The sequence below is a fragment of the Mesoplodon bidens genome (assembly GCF_964165515.1).
Source record: "Mesoplodon bidens genome assembly, chromosome: 19".
In the NCBI taxonomy this organism is placed as follows: Eukaryota; Metazoa; Chordata; class Mammalia; order Artiodactyla; family Ziphiidae; genus Mesoplodon; species Mesoplodon bidens.
In genome coordinates, this window is record NC_138179.1 from 9195587 (window position 1) to 9215087 (window position 19501).

Genomic DNA, 19501 nt, shown 5'->3' on the forward strand with positions numbered 1-19501 from the left:
GACTCCGTGCTACCAATGCAGAGGGCGCAGGTTTGATCCCTGGTTGGGGAACTAAGATCCCATATGCCTTGCGGCCAAAAAAACCAAACATAAAACAGAAGCAATATTGTAACAAATTCAATAAAGACTTTAAAAATGGTCCACATCAAAAAAAGTCTTAAAAAAAAAGAATGCTATGAATTTTTGCCAAACTTGTTAAATTTAACCTCTTGAATTCAGTTTTCTGTAAGTATTTCTTATCACCCAATGAACATAATTTTATCTCTTCTTTTCAAATATTTATAACTTCATTTCTTATTGTATTGGCCACACAGTTTTTTTTTTTTTTTTTTTTTGCGGTACGCGGGCTTCTCACTGCTGTGGCCTCTCCCGTTGCGGAGCACAGGCTCCGCATGCGCAGGCTCAGCGGCCATGGCTCACGGGCCCAGCCGCTCCGCGGCATGTGGGATCCTCCCAGACCGGGGCACGAACCCGTGTCCCCTGCATCGGCAGGCGGACTCGCAACCACTGCGCCACCAGGGAAGCCCCGCACACAGTATTTTTAAAAAATAATTAGGTTATAAATTGAAAAATGGCCAAAGAGAACAAAATAAGAGATTTGGGAAATGATTCAAATGCTTTAAGAACTTAATAGTACAAGCCAGAAGCAACGTAACAGTGGAGAGAGGATGTGCTTGCCCTTGAAGACAGGTTGCTGGGAGAGCCGGGAGTCCTCCTGAGCATCAGTGCAGCGCAATGAGAACTGGCTGCTCTTTCAGATGGGGCACATGGTAAAGTGTAAGGAAAAGAAGAAAGAAAATGGAACAGCATATTTATTCCAGCTGTGGAAGGAAGATAAATTGTGAAATAAAGGATAGTATCACAGACAAACTGAGTAAGTATGAATATATAAAAATAAAATAGTTTTGCCCCATGAAATATTTTAAAAAGGGGACGAGGACTTCCCTTGTGGCGCAGTGGTCAAGAATCCGCCTGCCAATGCAGGGGACATGGGTTCGATTCCCTGGTCCAGGAAGATCCCACATGCAGCAAAGCAACTAAGCCCGTGCGCCACAACTACTGAGCCTGCGCTCTAGAGCCCACCAGCCACAACTACTGAAGCCCGTGAGACACAACTACTGAAGCCTGCGCGCATAGAGCCTGTGCTCAGCAACAAGGGAAGCCACCGCAATGAGAAGCCCGCGCACCACAACAAAGAGTGGCCCCCGCTCGCTACAACTAGAGAAAGCCCACGCACAGCAACGAAGATCCAAAATGGCCCAAAATAAATAAATAAATAAATGAATAATAAAAAATTTAAAAAAATAAAAAGGGGAAGAAATAGAAGAGGAAAAAAATAACTGATGTAATCTTATGAGCACACACACGTGTGTGAATAAGTCTATTACAAGTATGAAATATGTATGGTCAATACAATATTTCATCGAATATATGGTCAAATGGTCAAAAGAGATAGATGATCGGTTTATACCCAAAGGAAATGAAAATAGTAAATTATCATTTGAGACAATGGCTAGCCCCTCAGGAAATGAAAGAAATTTAAAAACTTTTATGAAATCGTTTACACACTTGTTAAAGTAAGAAATTGACAAAAGCTAGAATACAATGTAAAGAAATGTATACTTATATATTGCTGACAGCACTGTCAACTAGCCCCTAAGCTCTCTGTAAATCCATATAACACATGTAACAACAGCTATATGCAGGCATGCGCGTACATGTGCAGCCATGCACTCTGACCTCTTAAGTCCTCTTGGAGAAACTATATCCCAAAAGGGGAAACAGTCATTTGTTTAATGGTATTCAGAGTAAAACTATTCATAACAGGAAAACAATGAAAACAATCCAAGACCCTAAGAAAGTAAACCGGCTAAATGAACCACAGGATAGCAACAAGATGTATCATACAGTCTTTTGTTTGTTTCACTTAGGTTTAAAAAAAATTTTTTTTTGAGGTATAGTTGATGTAGAATATATTAGTTTCAGGTATGTAACAGTGATTCACAATTTCAAAAGGTTACACTCCATTTATAGTTATTATAAAATACTGGTTATATTACCCGTGTTGTACAATATATCCTTGTAGCTTCCTTATTTTATACACAGTAAGCTGTACCTTTTACTCCCCTACCCCTACCTCGCCCCTCCCCACTTCCCTCTCCCCACTGGTAACCACTAGTTTAGTTTGTTCTCTGTATCTGTGAGCCTGCTGCTTCTTCTTTTTTAAAAAAATATTTATTTATTTGGTTGTGCCGGGTCTTAGTTGCGGCAGGCGGGCTCCTTAGTTGCAGCATGCGTGTGGGATCTAGTTCCCTGACGAGGGATCAAATCCCAGGCCTCCTGCATTGGGAGTGTGGAGTCTTAACCACTGTGCCACCAGGGAAGTCCCGAGCCTGCTTCTTTTCTGTTATATTCACTAGTTCGTTGTATTATTTTTTGGATTCCACATATAAATGATATCATACAGCATAGCATTTGTCTCTCTCTGTCTGACTTATCTCACTGAGCATAATGCCCTTGAAGTCCATCCATGTTGCTGCAAAGGGCAAAATTTCATTCTGTTTTATTGCTGAGTAGTATTCCATCTTCTTTATCCATTCCTCTATTGATGGACATTTAGGTTGCTTCCAAGTCTTCGCTATTGTAAATAGTGCTGCTATGAACATTGGGGTGCATGTATCTTTCTGAATTAGTGTTTTCATAGTACGGTTTTTTAAAAGGACACAAATGGGGACAGAAAGAACTAGAAATGCAAAGGGAGAAACTCAAACGAGTGCTTTGCAAAACATGCATGTACATACGGGACTTAAGAAGGATGTAGATAGAGAACATTTTCCTACACTCTCATTTTATTTAGGTACAACGGTCCTGGGAGCTATCCAGAAGCCAACCTGGTACTAATCAACTAATGGAACAAATGTTATCTCCTTCCTTTAACATAACTTGATACAGGAGGCACCTTCACCCTCCAATAAGTGCCATCACAGGAACATACACTCAGCTTTACAGCTTAGGTCTCTAGAAGGAAAGCAACTGCTAAATTGTCTTGTGGGCTTACCGCGAGTGTGGCGAGTGACATGAAGCCAATCAGGTTATTCCATACTTTATCGATGTCCTTCAGCAACTGCTGGAGTTTCTCACTGCACACTGCAGTGGCTTTTATCCCCAGCTCCACACGTTTGGTTACCCTGTACACCTCAACAACACCTGACAGGGAGAGAGAGGACAAAGTTAGGTGCTGGAAGCGTACAGAAAGAGTTGAGCAAGATACAACAGCCTTACTGCTGACTGATATTCTAGGTGGAAACTGGGACTGTATCTGGACAGACGTGAACTTATTGTTCCTTGGGACCAATCAACTCTTAATGCTGCAGTATAAACTCACTGGTAAGAGCACAGACTCTAGAGCTACACTGCTTGGGTTCAAGTCCCAACTCTGCCACTTAACTAGCTGTGTAATCTCAGGCAGGTTGCATAACCTCTCTGTGCTTCAGTTTCCTCATCTGTAAAATTGGGATAATAGTAGTACCTCCTCAAAGGATGGTTAAATTAAGGGATTAAACGGGTTAATACTGTAAAAGGCTGAGAACACTAGGCATTAAGTATTAGCTATTTTTTTTCTGGCTTCTTTATGAGTCCATTTGTTTGAATTTGGGAAATACCATTAAACTCACTGAAAATAGGAATATTAACAGTTTAAAAGAATCGGAATGTCAATATCACTACACAGGCACACCTCGCTTTACTGCACTTCACTTTGTTGTGCTTTCTAGATTTACGTTTTTTACAAATTGAAGGTTTGTGGCAACTGTGCATCAAGCAAGTCTATAAGCACCGTTTTCCTGACAGCATTTGCTCACTTTGCATCTCCGTCACATTTTGGTAATCTCACAATATTTCTAGCGTTTCCATTATTATCGTATTTGCTATGGTGATCTGTGATCAGGGATCTTTGATGTTACTATTGTAGCTGTTTTAGGGCACCACAAACCACGTGGCACGTGTTCTGACTGCCTCAATGACCTGCTGTTCCCGTCCATCTCCTCCACAGGCCTCCCTATTCCCTGAGACACAACAATATTGAAATTAGGCCAATTAATAACCCTACAATGGCCTCTAAGTGTTCAATGAAAAGAAGAGTCTCACGTCTCTCACTTCAAATCAGAAAATAGACATGATTAAGCTTAGTGAGGAAGGCATGTCGAAAGCCAAGATGGGCCAAAAGCTAGGCCTCTTGTGGCAGACAGTTAGCCAACTTTCGAATGCAAAGGAAAAGTTCTTGAAAGAAATCAAAAGGGCGACTCTAGTGAAAATAAGAATGATAAGAAAGCAAAACAGCCTTATGGCTGATATGGAGAAAGTTTGAGTGGTCTGGATAGAAGATCAAAGCAGCCACAACATTCCCTTAAGCCAAAGCCTCATCCAGGGCACGGCCGTAACTCTCTTCAATTCTGTGGAGGCTGAGAGAGGTGAGGAAGCTGCAGAAGAAAGACGTGTGAAGCCAGCAGAGGCTGGTTCATGAAGGTTAAGGAAAGAAGCCGTCTGCATAACCTAAAGTGCAAGGTGAAGCAGCAAGTGCTGATGGAGAAGCTGCGGCAAGTCATCCAGAAGCTCTATAGCTCAGATAATTAACAAAGGTGGCTACATTAAACGACAGATTTTCAGTGTAGATGAAACCACTTTCTATTGGAAGAAGATGCCATCTAGGACTTTCATAGCTAGTGAAGAGACATCGATGCCTGGCTTCAAAGCCTCCAAGGACAGGCTGACTTTCTTGTTAAGAGCTAACGCAGCTGGTGACTTTAAGTTGAAGTCAATGCTCATTTACTATTCCAGAAACTCTAGGGCCGTTAAGAATTATGCTACATCTACTTTGCCTGTGCTCTCTCTATAAATGGTACAATAAAGCCTGGATGACACACATCTGTTTACAACACGGTTTACTGAATATTTTAAGCCCACTGTTGAGGCCTACTGCTCAGAAAAAAAGAAAAAAATATGACTGCTCAGTGACATTGCACCTGGTCACCCAAGAACTCTGATAAAGATTTACAACAAGATTAATGTTTTCATGCCTGCTAAACACAGAACATCCATTCTGCAGCCCATGGATCAAGGAATAATTTCAACATTCAAGTCTCAGTCTTTAGGAAATAAATTTTGTGAGTCTGTAGCTGCCACAGATGGTAACTCCTCTGATGGATCTGGGCAAAGTCAATTGAAAACCTTCTGGAAAGGATTCATCATTCTAGATGCCATTAAGAACATGTGTGATTCACGGGAAGAGGTCACAATATCAACATTAACAGGAATTTGGAAGAAGTTGATTCCAACCCTCAGGGGTGACTTTGAGGGGTTCAAGACTTCAGTGGAGGAAGTAACTGCAGATGTGGTGGGAATAGCAAGGGAATTAGAATTAGAAGTAGAGCCTGAAGATGTGACTGAATTGCTACAATCTCATGATAAAACTTAACCATGAGGTATTGCTTCTTTTGGATGAGCAAAGAAAGTGGTTTCTTGTGGTGGAATCTACTCCTGGTGAAGACTGTTAAAATGACAACAAAGAATTTAGGATATTACATAAACTTAGTTGATAAAGCAGCAGCAGGTTTTGAGAAGACTGACTCCAATTCTAAAAGAAGTTCTCTGGTGGGTAAAATGCTTTCAAACAGCGTTTTATAGGATACAGAAATGGTTCATGAAAGGAAGAGTCTATTGGTGCAGCAAACCTCACCGTCATCTTATTTTAAGAAATTGCCACGGCCCTCCCAGCCTTCAGCGACCACCCTGATCAGCGAACAGCCATCAACATGGAGGCAAGAGCCTCCCCACCAGCAGAAAGATTATGACTCACGGAAGACTCAGATGATGGTTAGCAGTTTTTAGCAGTAAAGTATTTTTAAACTAAGGTATATACATTGTTTTTTTAGACATGACGCTATTGCACACTTAACAGACCAGAGTAATAGTGTAAATATAATTTTTCTACGCACTGGGAAACCAAAAAATTCACGTGACTCGCTTTATTGAGATATATGCTTTTTTGAGATATATGCTTTATTGCAGTGGTCTGGAACCAAACCCGTGATATCTCCGAGGTCTGCCTGTAATTAAGAAGTATCTCACTCCTCTGAATGCCCAAAGATCTACAAAGTCTGTGGCTTCATGTATCTTTTATACACTTAACAGGACACAGAATGGTTCTTTTCCTGTGGTCGCTGAATTATGGCTGAATTCTTCCAGCAAGGATGAGGGTGCCAAGGTCTCCACATTCTAAGGACAGCTGCCAGACGTACCCTCAACCCCTCCACCAGCCGCTATAAGAGAGGACTGGAAGAATCCCAGGGGGTCTTCAGTGGTACATGCTCAGCCTCTGTACAGCACCACAGCTTGTCCTTCCTCCCCCAGGGGAAGGGCAGGAATCACAGCCCACTCTAAGCCACGTGAGGGGGCTTCTCAGATGGTCTTCCACACTAGAAAACTAGTAGAAGGAAAGATAGGCACCCCAATACCCGGTGAACATCTGTTTATGCAGCAGAATTGTGCCTGTCTGGGCAGGACAGCAGAACCAGAGCAAGGTGGCAGGAGGAAGAGCTCACATCCCTTCGTAGCTACTCATGCAGCAAGTATTTGTGAGTGACCACTATGTGCCTGGCCCTAGTCTAGGTGCTGAAGACCCAGCAGTGAGCAAAACGAACCCAAATCCTTTCCTTCTTGGAGGTTCGTTCTAGTGGAGGGAGACAGATAATAAGAACAGTAAGTAAAGCATTTAAGGTATTAAAGGTGACAGGGCTAGGGAGAAAATCAAGCAGGGAAAGAGACGGGAAGTGCCAGGGTGGGGAGACGCGACACGGTTTTGAGTAAGACAGGCCAGGAAGACCTCACTTAGAAGGTGACATTTGAGTAAAGATCTGAAAAAGACTAGGGTCCAGTGCGTGTGGCTCTGGCCACGGGACAAGCCTGAGCTTGGGGAGGAGAGGACCACTGAAATGGACAGGGATTGAGATTTCATGTTGGACTGGCATGTCTCATAGCTGAAGGTGGCCAGGAAGTTAAGGAATCTGTGATGTCAGTGAGAGGTAGAAAGGAAGAATTCAACACAGCATGGTAAGAACTGATTGGAGACCCAGTGATTTAAGTTTCTTTTTTAAACCAATGATTTAATTTTAATGTCTCATCTAGTTCAGACTCTTTGATAAACCAGTAATTTTACACTGTGTATAACAAGGACTGGGAAACCTGGCCAAAGAGACCCGAAGTCAAAGAGTTGTTCCTGTCTGGGACTTAAGTGTCTTCTCTGCAAATGCAGATGCTACTTAGTGAAGTCAGATGTGGCTTGAGAGATCTAGATTAAGCTACGTAACAGAGGGACAGCTGAAAAGACGGCAAAGTGTCATGATTTTGGATAAGTAAAATATAAAAGCACATACCTAATAAGTATTCCATGCCTTGAGCTGACTGAATGACTTCTGTGCACACAGAACTACTACTGATTCCATTTAAGGTATCGTTGGCCTTCTTAATGACCTACAAAGAAATGAAATCACATCTCCTTACGTAATCAGGAAAAGTCATTACAAATCAATTTACTATCAGTAGAAAACCCAACAGAAAGCCAGGAGGTGTGGAAACACACGACTGATTGATGTATATAGAGGGCTGTGCTGAAACAAATCTGAGAATTTAATTTTGACACTGAAGAACCAATCCTTCATTTTCTTTGAAAGAGGAAAAATAGAGGTTCTTTACCTTAAATATTATTTTAACTTGGGCGGAGATAATGATATCATTTTGTTATGTCTTAAACACAGTGACAGAAGAGGGCACGGTAGTTAAGTGAGCTGTGTCTACTATCATAGATGGGAAAGAAGCCTCGCTTAAGATGTGTGACTTTCCACACAGCTTCTCTTTGCGCAAGGCCATCGACGCAGAGCTCTGCGAGTCTATCCAAATGAACCCAGAAGGCAAGATATGTACACCAGGGGCATTTCCGTACGTGTGAACATCACGAAAGTGACAGACTCACCTCTAGGGCACTCCCTAGGCACCGCTGCCATTCATAGGCATATCTCTCATTCTCCTGTGAATTTTATAAAAAGAACTGGGTCAAACCAGCAAGGCTGGAATCCTATTTGTTACTTCTGTCTATTCAGAGTACTGAAGACTTTCCTGTCTATGAAAATCACTCTAGTCCAAGCGCAACTTACCTTTTGAACCCACTAGTGACAATTTTTTTTTTTTTTTTTTTTTTTTTTTTTTTTTGGTACGCGGGCCTCTCACCGCTGCGGCCCCTCCCCTCGCGGAGCACAGGCCCCGGACGCGCAGGCCCAGCGGCCACGGCTCACGGGCCCAGCCGCTCCGCGGCACACGGGATCCTCCCGGACCGGGGCACGAACCCGCATCCCCTGCATCGGCAGGCGGACTCCCAACCACTGCGCCACCAGGGAGGCCCTAGTGACAATTTTTAATTCCTGATAAATGTAACTTCCAAGCACACGACTTGTAAATCTGAGGGAAATGTTTCTTCGTTGATTCCCTTTGTAAATGTTGCCTCATTTGTTCCACTAACAGCGGAAGCTTCTTTAAAGGCACTCACCATGTAGGTGTCTAGTACAAGGGCCAATATCAAACCACGGCTTCTGGCTCCATGGCTTCCTGGGTATGCGTGTGCACGTGTGTGCCAGGGAGGGGAGGAGGAGCGCTAACAGTGTTGGCCGGAGGAGGAAGGCAGCACGGGACTGAGGTGCTGTGAACAGGAGCAGTCAGAGGACCCAGGACATCTGCCCTTTCTCCTCTATCTTGACGCTTCACCATTCACTAAGATGATCAAGTCTACGTGCTCAAAAAGAACTCCGTGAAACACCTGCCTGCCTGTGAGGTCCCAGGAATAATTCCAGTTTTAGGGTCACTGACTACTTTCAGTGATGCCACGTCTGGGAGGTACTTTCCTCTGGGGCTAACGTCACCATTCTCTCACTGTAATTACGTATTTTACGTCTCTCACTGTAATTACGTATTTTACGTCCGGTGCTTTGTGACGTTCTGCCCCTGGCTCCCCACGTGAAAGCTGCAAGTGCTTTTTCTCAGGGCCCTCAGGGGCTCAGCCCCCTGCGGACGAGGAGCCCGCTCACCTCCACCTCTCCTGTCAGGTCTTTGTACTTGTCGCGGATGACGGGCAGGGCGGGCCTCTCGCTCAGTGTGTTGGAGCGGTCTCTGAAAGGCTGCTCCAGGGCCGGAGAAGGAGAAGAACGGCTTATTTCTTTATCACCAAGGCTCAGACTCCTCTTGTGCGATCCTGGGGGAAGTGGACGGCACAAAGGTTCTGATTACTCAGCTTAGTCCAAGCAGAGGCTCTTCCTTGCTAACACGACCCCCTTTTCTTAGATGTTTGCGTCAGGAGGCGTTCACACCCCTCATTCAGCCTGTCTGGCAAGCTACATGTCGAACGCTTTCATCTGTTCTCTCTTGCTTGAGTTCCTTGCCTTTAATTTTCTCCATTACGCTTCTCCGATCTATCATAATTCTTCCATAATTCTAAGTGAGGAATCACTGGAGTCTGGAGGGCTAAAGGGTCCTTCTAAGTACCAGTGCATAAGAGGTGTGTTGCTTCTCCAGTCATCAGTTAGGGATCTGTACCGACTTCCTCCATCTCTCCCAATCTAATGGAAATCAACGAGCCCTTCTGTCAGGATGCGATTAAAGCAAAAGGAGCAAACTTAAATGCCTTCAGAGGACAGGCAAGCAAAGTAAATGACTGAAGGTCAGCTGGAGATGGAAGTGGTGGGGACTGCGACACTGGGGGGAGCACACCTCAGCTGTCAGAGGGGGATGTTGCTACTCAGCTCCAGCTGACTGTCAAGAGGTGGGAATGTAGGCCTAGTACTGCCAGATACTACAACTTTTCAAGAAAAGCTACAGGGACTTCCCTGGTGGTCTAGTGCTTAAGACTCCACGCTCCCAATGCAGGGGGCTCGGGTTCGATCCCTGGTCAGGGAACTAAGACCCTACATGCCGCAACTAAGCCCGCGCACTCTAGGGCCTGCGCACGGCAACTTGAGAGCCACAATGAAGACCCAGCGCAGCCAAAAATAAATAAATTAATTAAAAAAAATAACCTTACAAAAAAAAAGAAGAAATAAAAGCTAGAAATCCAGGTTGTGAAGTGTCATGATTTCTATGTATCTGCAATTGCTTCACATATTAGAAAACCTTCCATGTGGGTCAATCAGAACAGGTCTGCAGGCTGGATCCAGATCCACAGCTACCACGTTGAAGCCTCTGGATGAAACGATATAGTCCATAGCCAGCGAACAAGAGCAGAACTAACCTGCCCACGAGGGGATCAAACCATTTCTCTGTCTTTTAACACGGCACACCTCTACCCCAAACAAGCAAATGAACAACAGACTGGGTGCTATGCTTATTTTTAGCCCCAAAAGCAGTTACCTGAGGGATACTGGTTTAATTTCAGTTCAGTCTCAGGGAAACCTTCTTTTATAGCTATCTGTCATAGACCCTGATTTTAAACACTGGAAAATCTATTTCCTGCTATCCCAGGGACCAACTTCTTATTCTAAGAAAGAACATCTAACACTGCAGTGGAAGAAACTAAGACGTAAAATCTATGTTGGAAGCCACTCACCTTGAACGGAAAGGTCAAAGGTTGCCAGCTCACTTTTGATCATTTCTTCACTGGATTTCATTTTGCCTTGTGAATTGGCCACTAAAAAGTCAAATTTGCTGATTTTGGGCTTTTCACTTTGAAACTCTCCGAAGTCATCCGCACATTCTTTGGGGGTGTCGTGAGAAGCGCTGCTGGAGGCTGGGCTTGGGCACGTGGCCTCCTGGCTCCGTTCAGCCGCAGGCAGGTCCTGTCTGGTGAAATCCCTGTAGTCCCCGCTTTTATATTCCTTTTGCTCGCTGGCCTGTGGGATCACGTCTTTAAAATTGGCGAAAGCCGGAAAGGTCGTCTCTGGAAGAGCATCCTCGCTTGTGAAGGTTGTGACTTTGGAGAGAGATGTCATGGTGAGGTTTTCGGTACTGCCAAATGAAGTCTCTTTCTTTTGAAGAGCCGAGGCAGCCGAGGAGGCCCTGCTTCCTGCTGAGAGGACAAATGGAGAGAGTTTTCTGCCCTGAGAGGCATCATCCCTGTCTGACCAGTCATAGCTCGTAAGTGTGCTCACTGCAAAATTGCTACTGTAGGTTCCAAAAGCAGCACATTTTAAGTCCTCTATATCTGAAAGGGAAATAAGACCCCACAATTAGAGGCAAGCTCACCATTTAGGCAAAATGCCCTAAGCTCTGCAGAAGCAAAATGTCTAGCACTTTTGATTCATTTTATGTGATGTTGGAGTTAACTAAATTTAGAGCTTGTACTAAAGTTAAAGAAGCTGGGCTGTAAAATCTGATCTTGAAAAACCCACATTAGCCTTGAGTTGGCATTTATATTTAGTAACAAAGAGCCATCTTCTTTGGATAGTACAATTCCTAAGAAAAGATAGGAGGTTCATCCACCAATGTATATACAGTTTGATATAAGAATAGGGTCATTTAATAAAATGTCCATTCACTTATGAACTTTAAAATGTATTTACAATATTCCCTGCCTAAAACAAGTCTCTCTCGTTTTGACTTTGCTGGAAAATGTTCCTTTATAACATGGCCATATGAAATGTACATGACAAACTAATTAAAAGTTGACAATATCCTGAAACTAAAGTAAAAATAATGTTATTTAACTTTTAATCAGTTATTAGGAGTTTCTGTCTAGGCAAGGCCAAATATGAGATTTTAATTGAGCAGTTACTTACCTAGTTGTTATTTTGGTCAATATGGACGTCCTATTGCTGTGATGGAGTATGAGGAAAGAAAAATCAGTCTAAACTACTTTCATCCCTAAAAAAATAGAATCAAGGGTCTGGGTCCTCGTGGGCTCCTGTTTCTCCTTCAACTATGTGTAACCCCCTCATTTAAAAAAAAAAAAAAAAGGAAAAGAAAAGAAATGCTGGGCAGAAGACTCATTTTACATGCTTAATGTATCTTTAAATAATTTAAGAGGCGGCACAAACAGCAGAAAGAATGTAGGTTTTCGATTCAGACAGACCTGGGTTCAACTCCCAGCTCTTGCCACCTACCACTTGTGTGACACTAGGCAAGCTATTTAACACCTCTTAACCTTGGTTTGCGTATCTGTAAAAAGAGAAGACCACGCACTTGGAAGGGCTGTGTTATGACATTAACGATAACATGTGTCAAGGGCCCAGCCCAGGGCCTGGTGAGCAACACAGCAATTACTATACAGCATAGTTGCCACCAGCCTCAATGTGATATTTAGTTGCCTGCCTTAGGGCCTAAAATAGAATTGTTTCAAAGAAAAAATGAAAAGTCAACCCATCACTTTAGTGGTCTTCGTAGGGAAGATTTCTTGCTCATTTTCATAAAACAAACCCAGCTGAGGCTGAGTAACACTGGTGTGTGGAGAAGCAACTTTCCAGCAGTGCTGCCCTGTTCAGTCTGGCTGAGAGGTGTTTGGTCTCATTTTGGTCACTGTACACCAGGTAAGAAGGCCAAGTGCAAGACCCCCTCTCTGACAACCACAAACGTGGATTAAAGGAAAATGCTCAAAAGTTCTGTGACCCAGATTTTCATAACTCAGTCAACAGGTAAAACAACACTGGGCTTCTTCATGTCTCTTATACAGCAATGTTGCATAGTTTATGAGAAGGAAGGGATTCCTGACACTGCTCCTCTAACAGTGCACCCCAAATAGCTCTCTCTCTCTCAACCCTATTAGGAAAAGGGCACTAACTTAATAATAAAAATGGAAAATGTGAGATTTACAGAAAGGCCAACCAGTGAAAAGCAGATAACTGCCACAGAACAGCAGTATATTTTAAAATTCTGTAGTGCAAATGGTACCCTTCAATTTTAGCTTATTAAACAGGAGGGAAAAAAAGATTCAGGTGAAAAATGTACAGTTTAGAATGAATGAAACAAGACTTTAGGCAGAACACCCTCTTAGTCTCTGGCTGTAGTGTTTATTTTCCCCACTATTTAAAGGGATCAGAAGGTGCCCTGACTCAAATGAAGTGAAATTCAATCAGGAGGCAGATGCAGTTAAACACAAGATGAGTGAGTCTTCAAGGGGTACATTCAGAAGAATGTGTCAGAACATGAATTTTTTATTATTACATCCTACCAGAAAGCTCTTTGAAGAAGCTGTATTGTGAACTACTCCTGGAATCTCATCTACTAAAAAGGGTAGCAATTTTCCTAAAGACCAAAGATAAATTTAATAAAAAGTCAAGCTCTTGTTCAAACATTACAACTAAATTGCTATGGTAATAAAAAAAGACCCTTTTGTACAATTATGCATCAAGAAAAAACAAGTTTTCTTTTTTTTTTAAACCAGAAATGATTGTAATATAATCAGGCAAAAGGCATTATAAGCAATAAGGGAATGCCTTAGTTGAAGACCTTTTAAGTATTTTTTATAACACTATAGGTCTTCAAGAAATGTTTCTTTTATTAAGAATGATAAACATAACATTTTGCCTTTTGGAACAACTCACAGAAATGACCAAATGAAAGACTAAAAAAGAAATATTTTATATTTTAAAAGATAATGAAGAGTAATGATACTGGATATATGAAAGTCAAGCCTCAAGGCTGATTTTTTAAATTTTACTTTTGCTTATTTACTAGCTATATAGTGTAAAAAAACAATTTACTAAAGTGCAATTCATTTGAACACATAAGGAAGTACTGCTACTACATAAGGAACATGAGAACACTGTATTCCTAAACCTTAGCATTTATAAGCAATATAAAAATACAGTTGTATTTCCTAGCATGGTGAATATCAGTTAACTTTTTTTTTTTTTAAGTAAACCTTTGTTTTAGAAAAACGTGGTGAATCAGCTTACTGAGGATAGGTTAAACCAAGAAAATTCCTTATTTCCCATGTTAACAGTTCTAGGTTTTCTAAGCAAACGATAATGTATTATTGTACAATGGTCTTAAAAATAGTAAATATTCTATAAGAGCCACAACATGAGTGATGGAAAAAATAATACAGAATAACCCACATTTTATTTTGCAATCACTGAAATTACTGTAGGTGGGTTTTCAATTTGATAGCTGAATTCTGAAAATTGCAAGAGAAAAAGGAAAAGAAAATAATGAATGCAATAAAAGGAAGAGAGAATCACTGCTGTATTTCTGATTCTACTGGAAAACTCTTAGGCTGTGCTAGGTTGAACTGCAATTGCACACAGATAATGCACCAAACTGTGTGCTTTAATATATGTATTTGCTTGCAATCAGGAATGTCCTGTTCCTAAGGCCAAAGGAACAAACTACACAATCTGCTTTCCATCATGGGTCTCAAATTAAGACATGGATTTCTTGCTTACACTGGCAGGTAACCCTATCAGTCTCTTCCATAACCTCTATTCACGTCCCTTCTGCACGGATGTTGTACATGAAAACAAGGCATTTCTTGGAACAAAGAGTGTGAGCTGCTGCTACAGGACACAGAAGGCCGTACCAATTCCCATGGATCTCTTCTAAAGCTGTAAGCATAAGTGCCCAGGTGATGAAGAGTTACTGGCTTTTGAGAGAGGGGTTTAGAAAAAGAAAAGAGATACATGTGCAAATTCCACTGTTCCCTAGTGTTTCATATAGCAATTACATTGTTCACTGGCCTAAGGAATAAACAGCTTTTAATTTCCAATACTGATTTAATCCAAACTCCATTTTACCAAAGCAAATCATGAAATATTTATACACTTAAAACTTCTTCCCATCCCTGGCCTTATTCTACCTTCTGAAGTCAATCATAGTTACATTCTCTATTAACTACAGAACCTGGCCTGACTGTGTCCTCTAAGTATCAAACACCCTGACAGGTGTTGTTGAAGAAAACAGGAATGAAAGTGATCATAGTGTAAGAATGACAGGCCACAAAATGTTGCTGTATAATCGCCTTCCAGTGTTTCCTCATCTGCATAGAAACCTCCCATTCTTCATGTGTACTTACTCATATACATCTATCGTTTAAATGTTGTCAGGCTATCGGTAAGCACCTGCAGGTTTCTGGGTCAGTGCTTTCAGTCCAATAAAGAAAAGTGGCAATCCTGTGGACATGTTCAGTCCAGAGGAGGCTGGAAGGCCACAGAATGGTGTCAAGACATACAGTGGGACATGGTCATCATTAAAAATCCCACAGAAAAAAATCAAGTGAGCACAGAAGATGGCAATTACAACTAGGGCCTTGTGACCATGCAAGGCAGAGGGGAGCACCCAGAAGACCATACTATGCATATGACCTTATACAGCTAATGGGCCAACATTTTCCAAAACAACCTATGAAAAGCATTCAACTGATGGAAAAACAAAGCTGGAAACAGCTCTTTAAATATGAAATTGGTTTATTGTTTGAGTTATTTTAGGATTTAGCCCAGCTTCTTTGATATTGCCAGAATCCCCTCATGTTCATTAGCTACTTTTAAAAATCAGCAGGGATTTTAATGTGAAAAATAGAGTGATTGTAAAATATAAATACATTTGTATAATTTCTCAGGCACTGATGTGTGAAGTCAGGCACTAACCACATCTTGCCTTACTTGGCACTGGGGTAAACAAAATGGTGTTTTTTGATTTGTTGGAACTTACAGAATACAGCCTTCAAGTCTTTACTGAAAGTTTATATTGTTATACGTATTATCAAAACTTCCTCTCTAAAAAGTATTACTACTCTGGGAACATTAATTGCTCAATTTGTGAATGTGATTATGTTTTATGCACAGGTATATTCATCTTCTGGAGCCTGCTTAAATGCAGAAATGAGTTAAAATAAAGCAGTCCCAGATGGACCAATATAGCACTAAATAATTCCACTGACAGAGGAATTCCTTAGCCAAAGCCATCATGAGACTGGCACCAGAACATTCTAAAAGAAGGGCAACTGAAATTATCACTAGATGGAGGCTACACCGAAATCTCTTTCTTCCAAATTAGTTAACACACATCATAATTAAAACATAGTATGATTATACAAGGTTTCGCAAACCAAGTACTATATTCACTTTCTAAAGAATTATGCTCTGGAAAACACGATATTTTGAATGGCAGACCCAGCTTTTCTTAGTGTTAATCTAAATCCCAATATGCAACTTTTCTTTTTTCTCAAATGGCATAGTTCAGATACTGTAAGTAATCTCTCAGGAATCCTATTCAAAATCCTCACCTTCAATGGTTTAATTTCCTTTCTGACTCAAACTTTAAAAAAGAACAAAGAACCAAAGCATCAAAATATAAGAAAAAAATTTAAACCATGGAAACAACTCCCTTTTCCCAAGGTTTTTCACTATTACTATACTCCGAAATGGAAAAAAATTTTCCAAATTTGGCCTACTCTTGCAGCTAACTTTTGTGGGTGTTTCTAAGATTGTTTTCTTAAAAATGAAAAGAGTTAAGACCTTGCTTTACGGACTAAGTTAAAAAAGACGAAGGGTGGCTTCATACTACATTCTGAAGTTGGAAAGATAACATGCTCTACAATTAGTGGACGGAGTGCCCAACTTCAAACTCAAATCAAATTCACTCCTGGAGACTCCCTGGTATTAACAATAAACACTTTTCATGACAGAGATTATCAATCTAAATTCAGTTTACATTTACTCTGCTCAGAAGTTCATCTCAATACCATTCAATAATTTATTTTAAATTAAATGTATATATACCGAGTTATTAATAGATACGGCCCTTTCCCCAACACTAAGCTCTCAGGTCTTCCCCTTCTCTTCACAGTATAATTCCTAGTGGAGACATGCTCTGTGATGTTTACTAAGCAATAAAATCTTCACTAGAAGGAATAAAATTTCTCTCTATTACGTAAAGTAAGGTTTACACGTATCTTTTAAAATGTTTTAACTTATATTTTAATCCAGTGCCATGTTAAAAATTTATATGAGTGGAATTATAAGGGGAAAAGGCTAAAATGTACCAATACTTTCTTAGGAGAAAGGTGTCTGAAGAAACAAAATAAACAAAAGGGAAAAAGCCCTCTAACTACAGGAGGGTTTAAACTTGATACTGACCAGGTATTTCTTTGGTCTAACCCTGGAAAAGTACAAATTACACACATCCCCACACTTTCAACATGTGTGAAAGAATTATTTATTAACGTTAAGACTTACAGATCACAAAAGAGAGTGGTACAGAAGAGCTGGGAAAAAAGTCATCAGAATAAGCATGCAGATTGGTATTTGCAGAGGAATATACCAAAGCAAGTTTGAAAAGGCACATTCACACAGAAAATGTCGAAATTGAAAAAAAGACATCAGAAAAGCAGCCAAAAAAATAATAATAAAGCGCCGATTAAAATACAAAGATTTTCAATGTCCAAGAAGAGCTACTTTACAGGTAGGTGGGTAGGCAGGTAGCTACAGAAGCCTTGCTAACCCTTTGAGAGTGTCACAAATGAGGTGCAGCTCTTGCTGCCAACGAAACCAGATGATCTTAACGACTGCGCATCAGGATGCCTTAGTGCTGAGAGATTCAATTTAGAGGGGGGACAAAAGCAGCCTAGTTGAAATTATATGCAGCAAGGGCTCAAAGGGTTAAATGTAATAATACGCAGAGAAATCAGGCAATGTTATTAGCGTTATCTACCTTCCATACAAAGAATTATAGCAAGAGTTAAAAGAGTCAGTATCCCCTTCAGAGTCGAGTTAGGGTTTCTACACAGGATTAAGGTCCCGAGATGATAAGCTACTACGTTTTATTCTCTCTTCATCAGCCCACTTATTTCTCCAACAAAAAGTACCCTTAACCCTCAAACTAAGAGAGCAAGAGATACTGTGCGTCAACATGAGGATAAAGAAAAACCAAGTTGCACTGGAGAAGTCCCTGCCATTTACCCTCTCCAATACATTCACGCAGCAGTTTTGCTCAAGAACGATATCGCTCATTGGTCAGACATCAACCCCTTTTAACAACCACTCTAAAGGGATACTGCTCCTTTCGGACAGGAGGTTTACAGATCAAAAGGAGGGAACAATCCTCTTTTGAGAATATCCTCAAACTGAAGAAACTTGGCTTGAACGTTACAGGTTCCAAGCTGGGAATGTTCCAAACATACATAAAAGGACATGAGCACAGAAGATTATTTTAACAGGTCAATCAGAACAAGCTCAGTCATGAAACCAATCTCCCCTCCCCAAATGGAAAAAAAAAAAAGAAAAGACACCCTCCCAAACGCAGATTAGACTTGTCTCACAAAGAAATCTAGTTTGGCACTGTGAAAGAATATAGATTCACTTTCAGAAAAATAGCTTCTAATTAATAATTTCAGAGCCCAAAAGGCTAGTATACATGTTATGAGATTTTAAAATAAAAAGCCAATATTATTGTTCAGAAAATGGAGCACTTTGCAACCAATTGCTGTAGCTCAAGCAGCTCATACAAAAAAGAAACAAAATCACTCTAGCAAACAAACAGCGGCAAAAAAAAAAAAAAAGGAAAACATTTGAAGAAGGTACATTAGAAATATAAGTAGACAGTCAGGGGCACAAGGAGCCCTGCAGACAGCCCACTGCGCTTGGCAAGTAGCCTGTGGAACACGCCATTCCTCCGATACCTTGCTCCCAATTCAGCACCCTGTTTAAGAAGACCTCTAATATCTCAATAGCCAAAGGATGGATGCAATTTTGTTTTCTGACTGACCAAACTGATATATGCAAAAGCCGCCATACTTTACTATTTCTTCCTGAATCTGTAAACTTGGGAGTGTCTTATGTGTCCCTCTCTAGTTAAACGACAATGAACCCCTCGTACGCATAATGCATTTTCTGGAATAATACAGTAATGCTGAGATATTTCTCATTATTAAAGGCCACAAAATAGGTTTATCTTTCTATATACATATCAAAGAACAAAACAAAATAAAAACTAGGACACTTGGGAATCTAGTTTTTCTGACAGGAAGTTGGACTAGAGAATCAACTGCTACATGTAAATCCATATGGAATTTAAAGAGGGCTCTCTTCTAAGATGTTTTCAAACATTTTACGAGAAAGTTAGTAGTTACCCTATCTACCGTCTACAGTTGTGCTACAATTTACTACTTCCAGTAATAGCGTTAACACTGAAAACCGTACCTCAATTCCACTAACAACTCCTGCCCTCCTCCTTGCCAGACCCTGGCACACAGGGCATCCAGATACAAGCTCTTGCCCTCTTCTTCTCTTGTAGGGATGTGGCAAAACTGCAGTATAACTGGCTAGACATTTTTACTTTCTTGGCCTAACAAGAGTCAGTTTCTATAAACCAAACAGAATACTCTATTGGCAGCTGCCAAATACACCCAAGAGAAGAAAAAAGGAGAAGGAAACATTGACTTCACTCACAGAAATGGAGGAACATTACTGACACGGCAAAAGTCTTTATAAAATTTCTGGCAATGTGTGGCTCATTCAGCAGTGGATTTTGATGTGCC

General features: G+C 41.0%; 1 protein-coding gene across 18 annotated transcripts in view; it reads right to left on the bottom strand.

Moving 5' to 3' along the window:
• SYNRG (synergin gamma) overlaps positions 1 to 19501 on the bottom strand; it is a 90847-nt gene that overhangs the window by 19163 nt on the left and 52183 nt on the right. For 14 of the 18 annotated variants that reach the window (XR_014014019.1, XM_081219608.1, XM_081219605.1 and 11 more), the window contains 5 exons: positions 10643 to 11236; positions 9132 to 9295; positions 8027 to 8080; positions 7431 to 7527; positions 3059 to 3207 (listed from right to left, as the gene is read on the bottom strand). Coding sequence is in view for 17 of the 18 variants with exons in the window: in XM_081219608.1 (XP_081075734.1) it covers positions 3059 to 3207; positions 7431 to 7527; positions 8027 to 8080; positions 9132 to 9295; positions 10643 to 11236 (1058 nt within the window). In the remaining variant the exon portion in view is untranslated. Of the gene's footprint in view, positions 1 to 3058; positions 3208 to 7430; positions 7528 to 8026; positions 8081 to 9131; positions 9296 to 10642; positions 11237 to 19501 lie in introns of those variants that run through there. The other 4 variants (XM_081219603.1, XM_081219602.1, XM_081219616.1 and 1 more) reach the window with 2 other exon arrangements.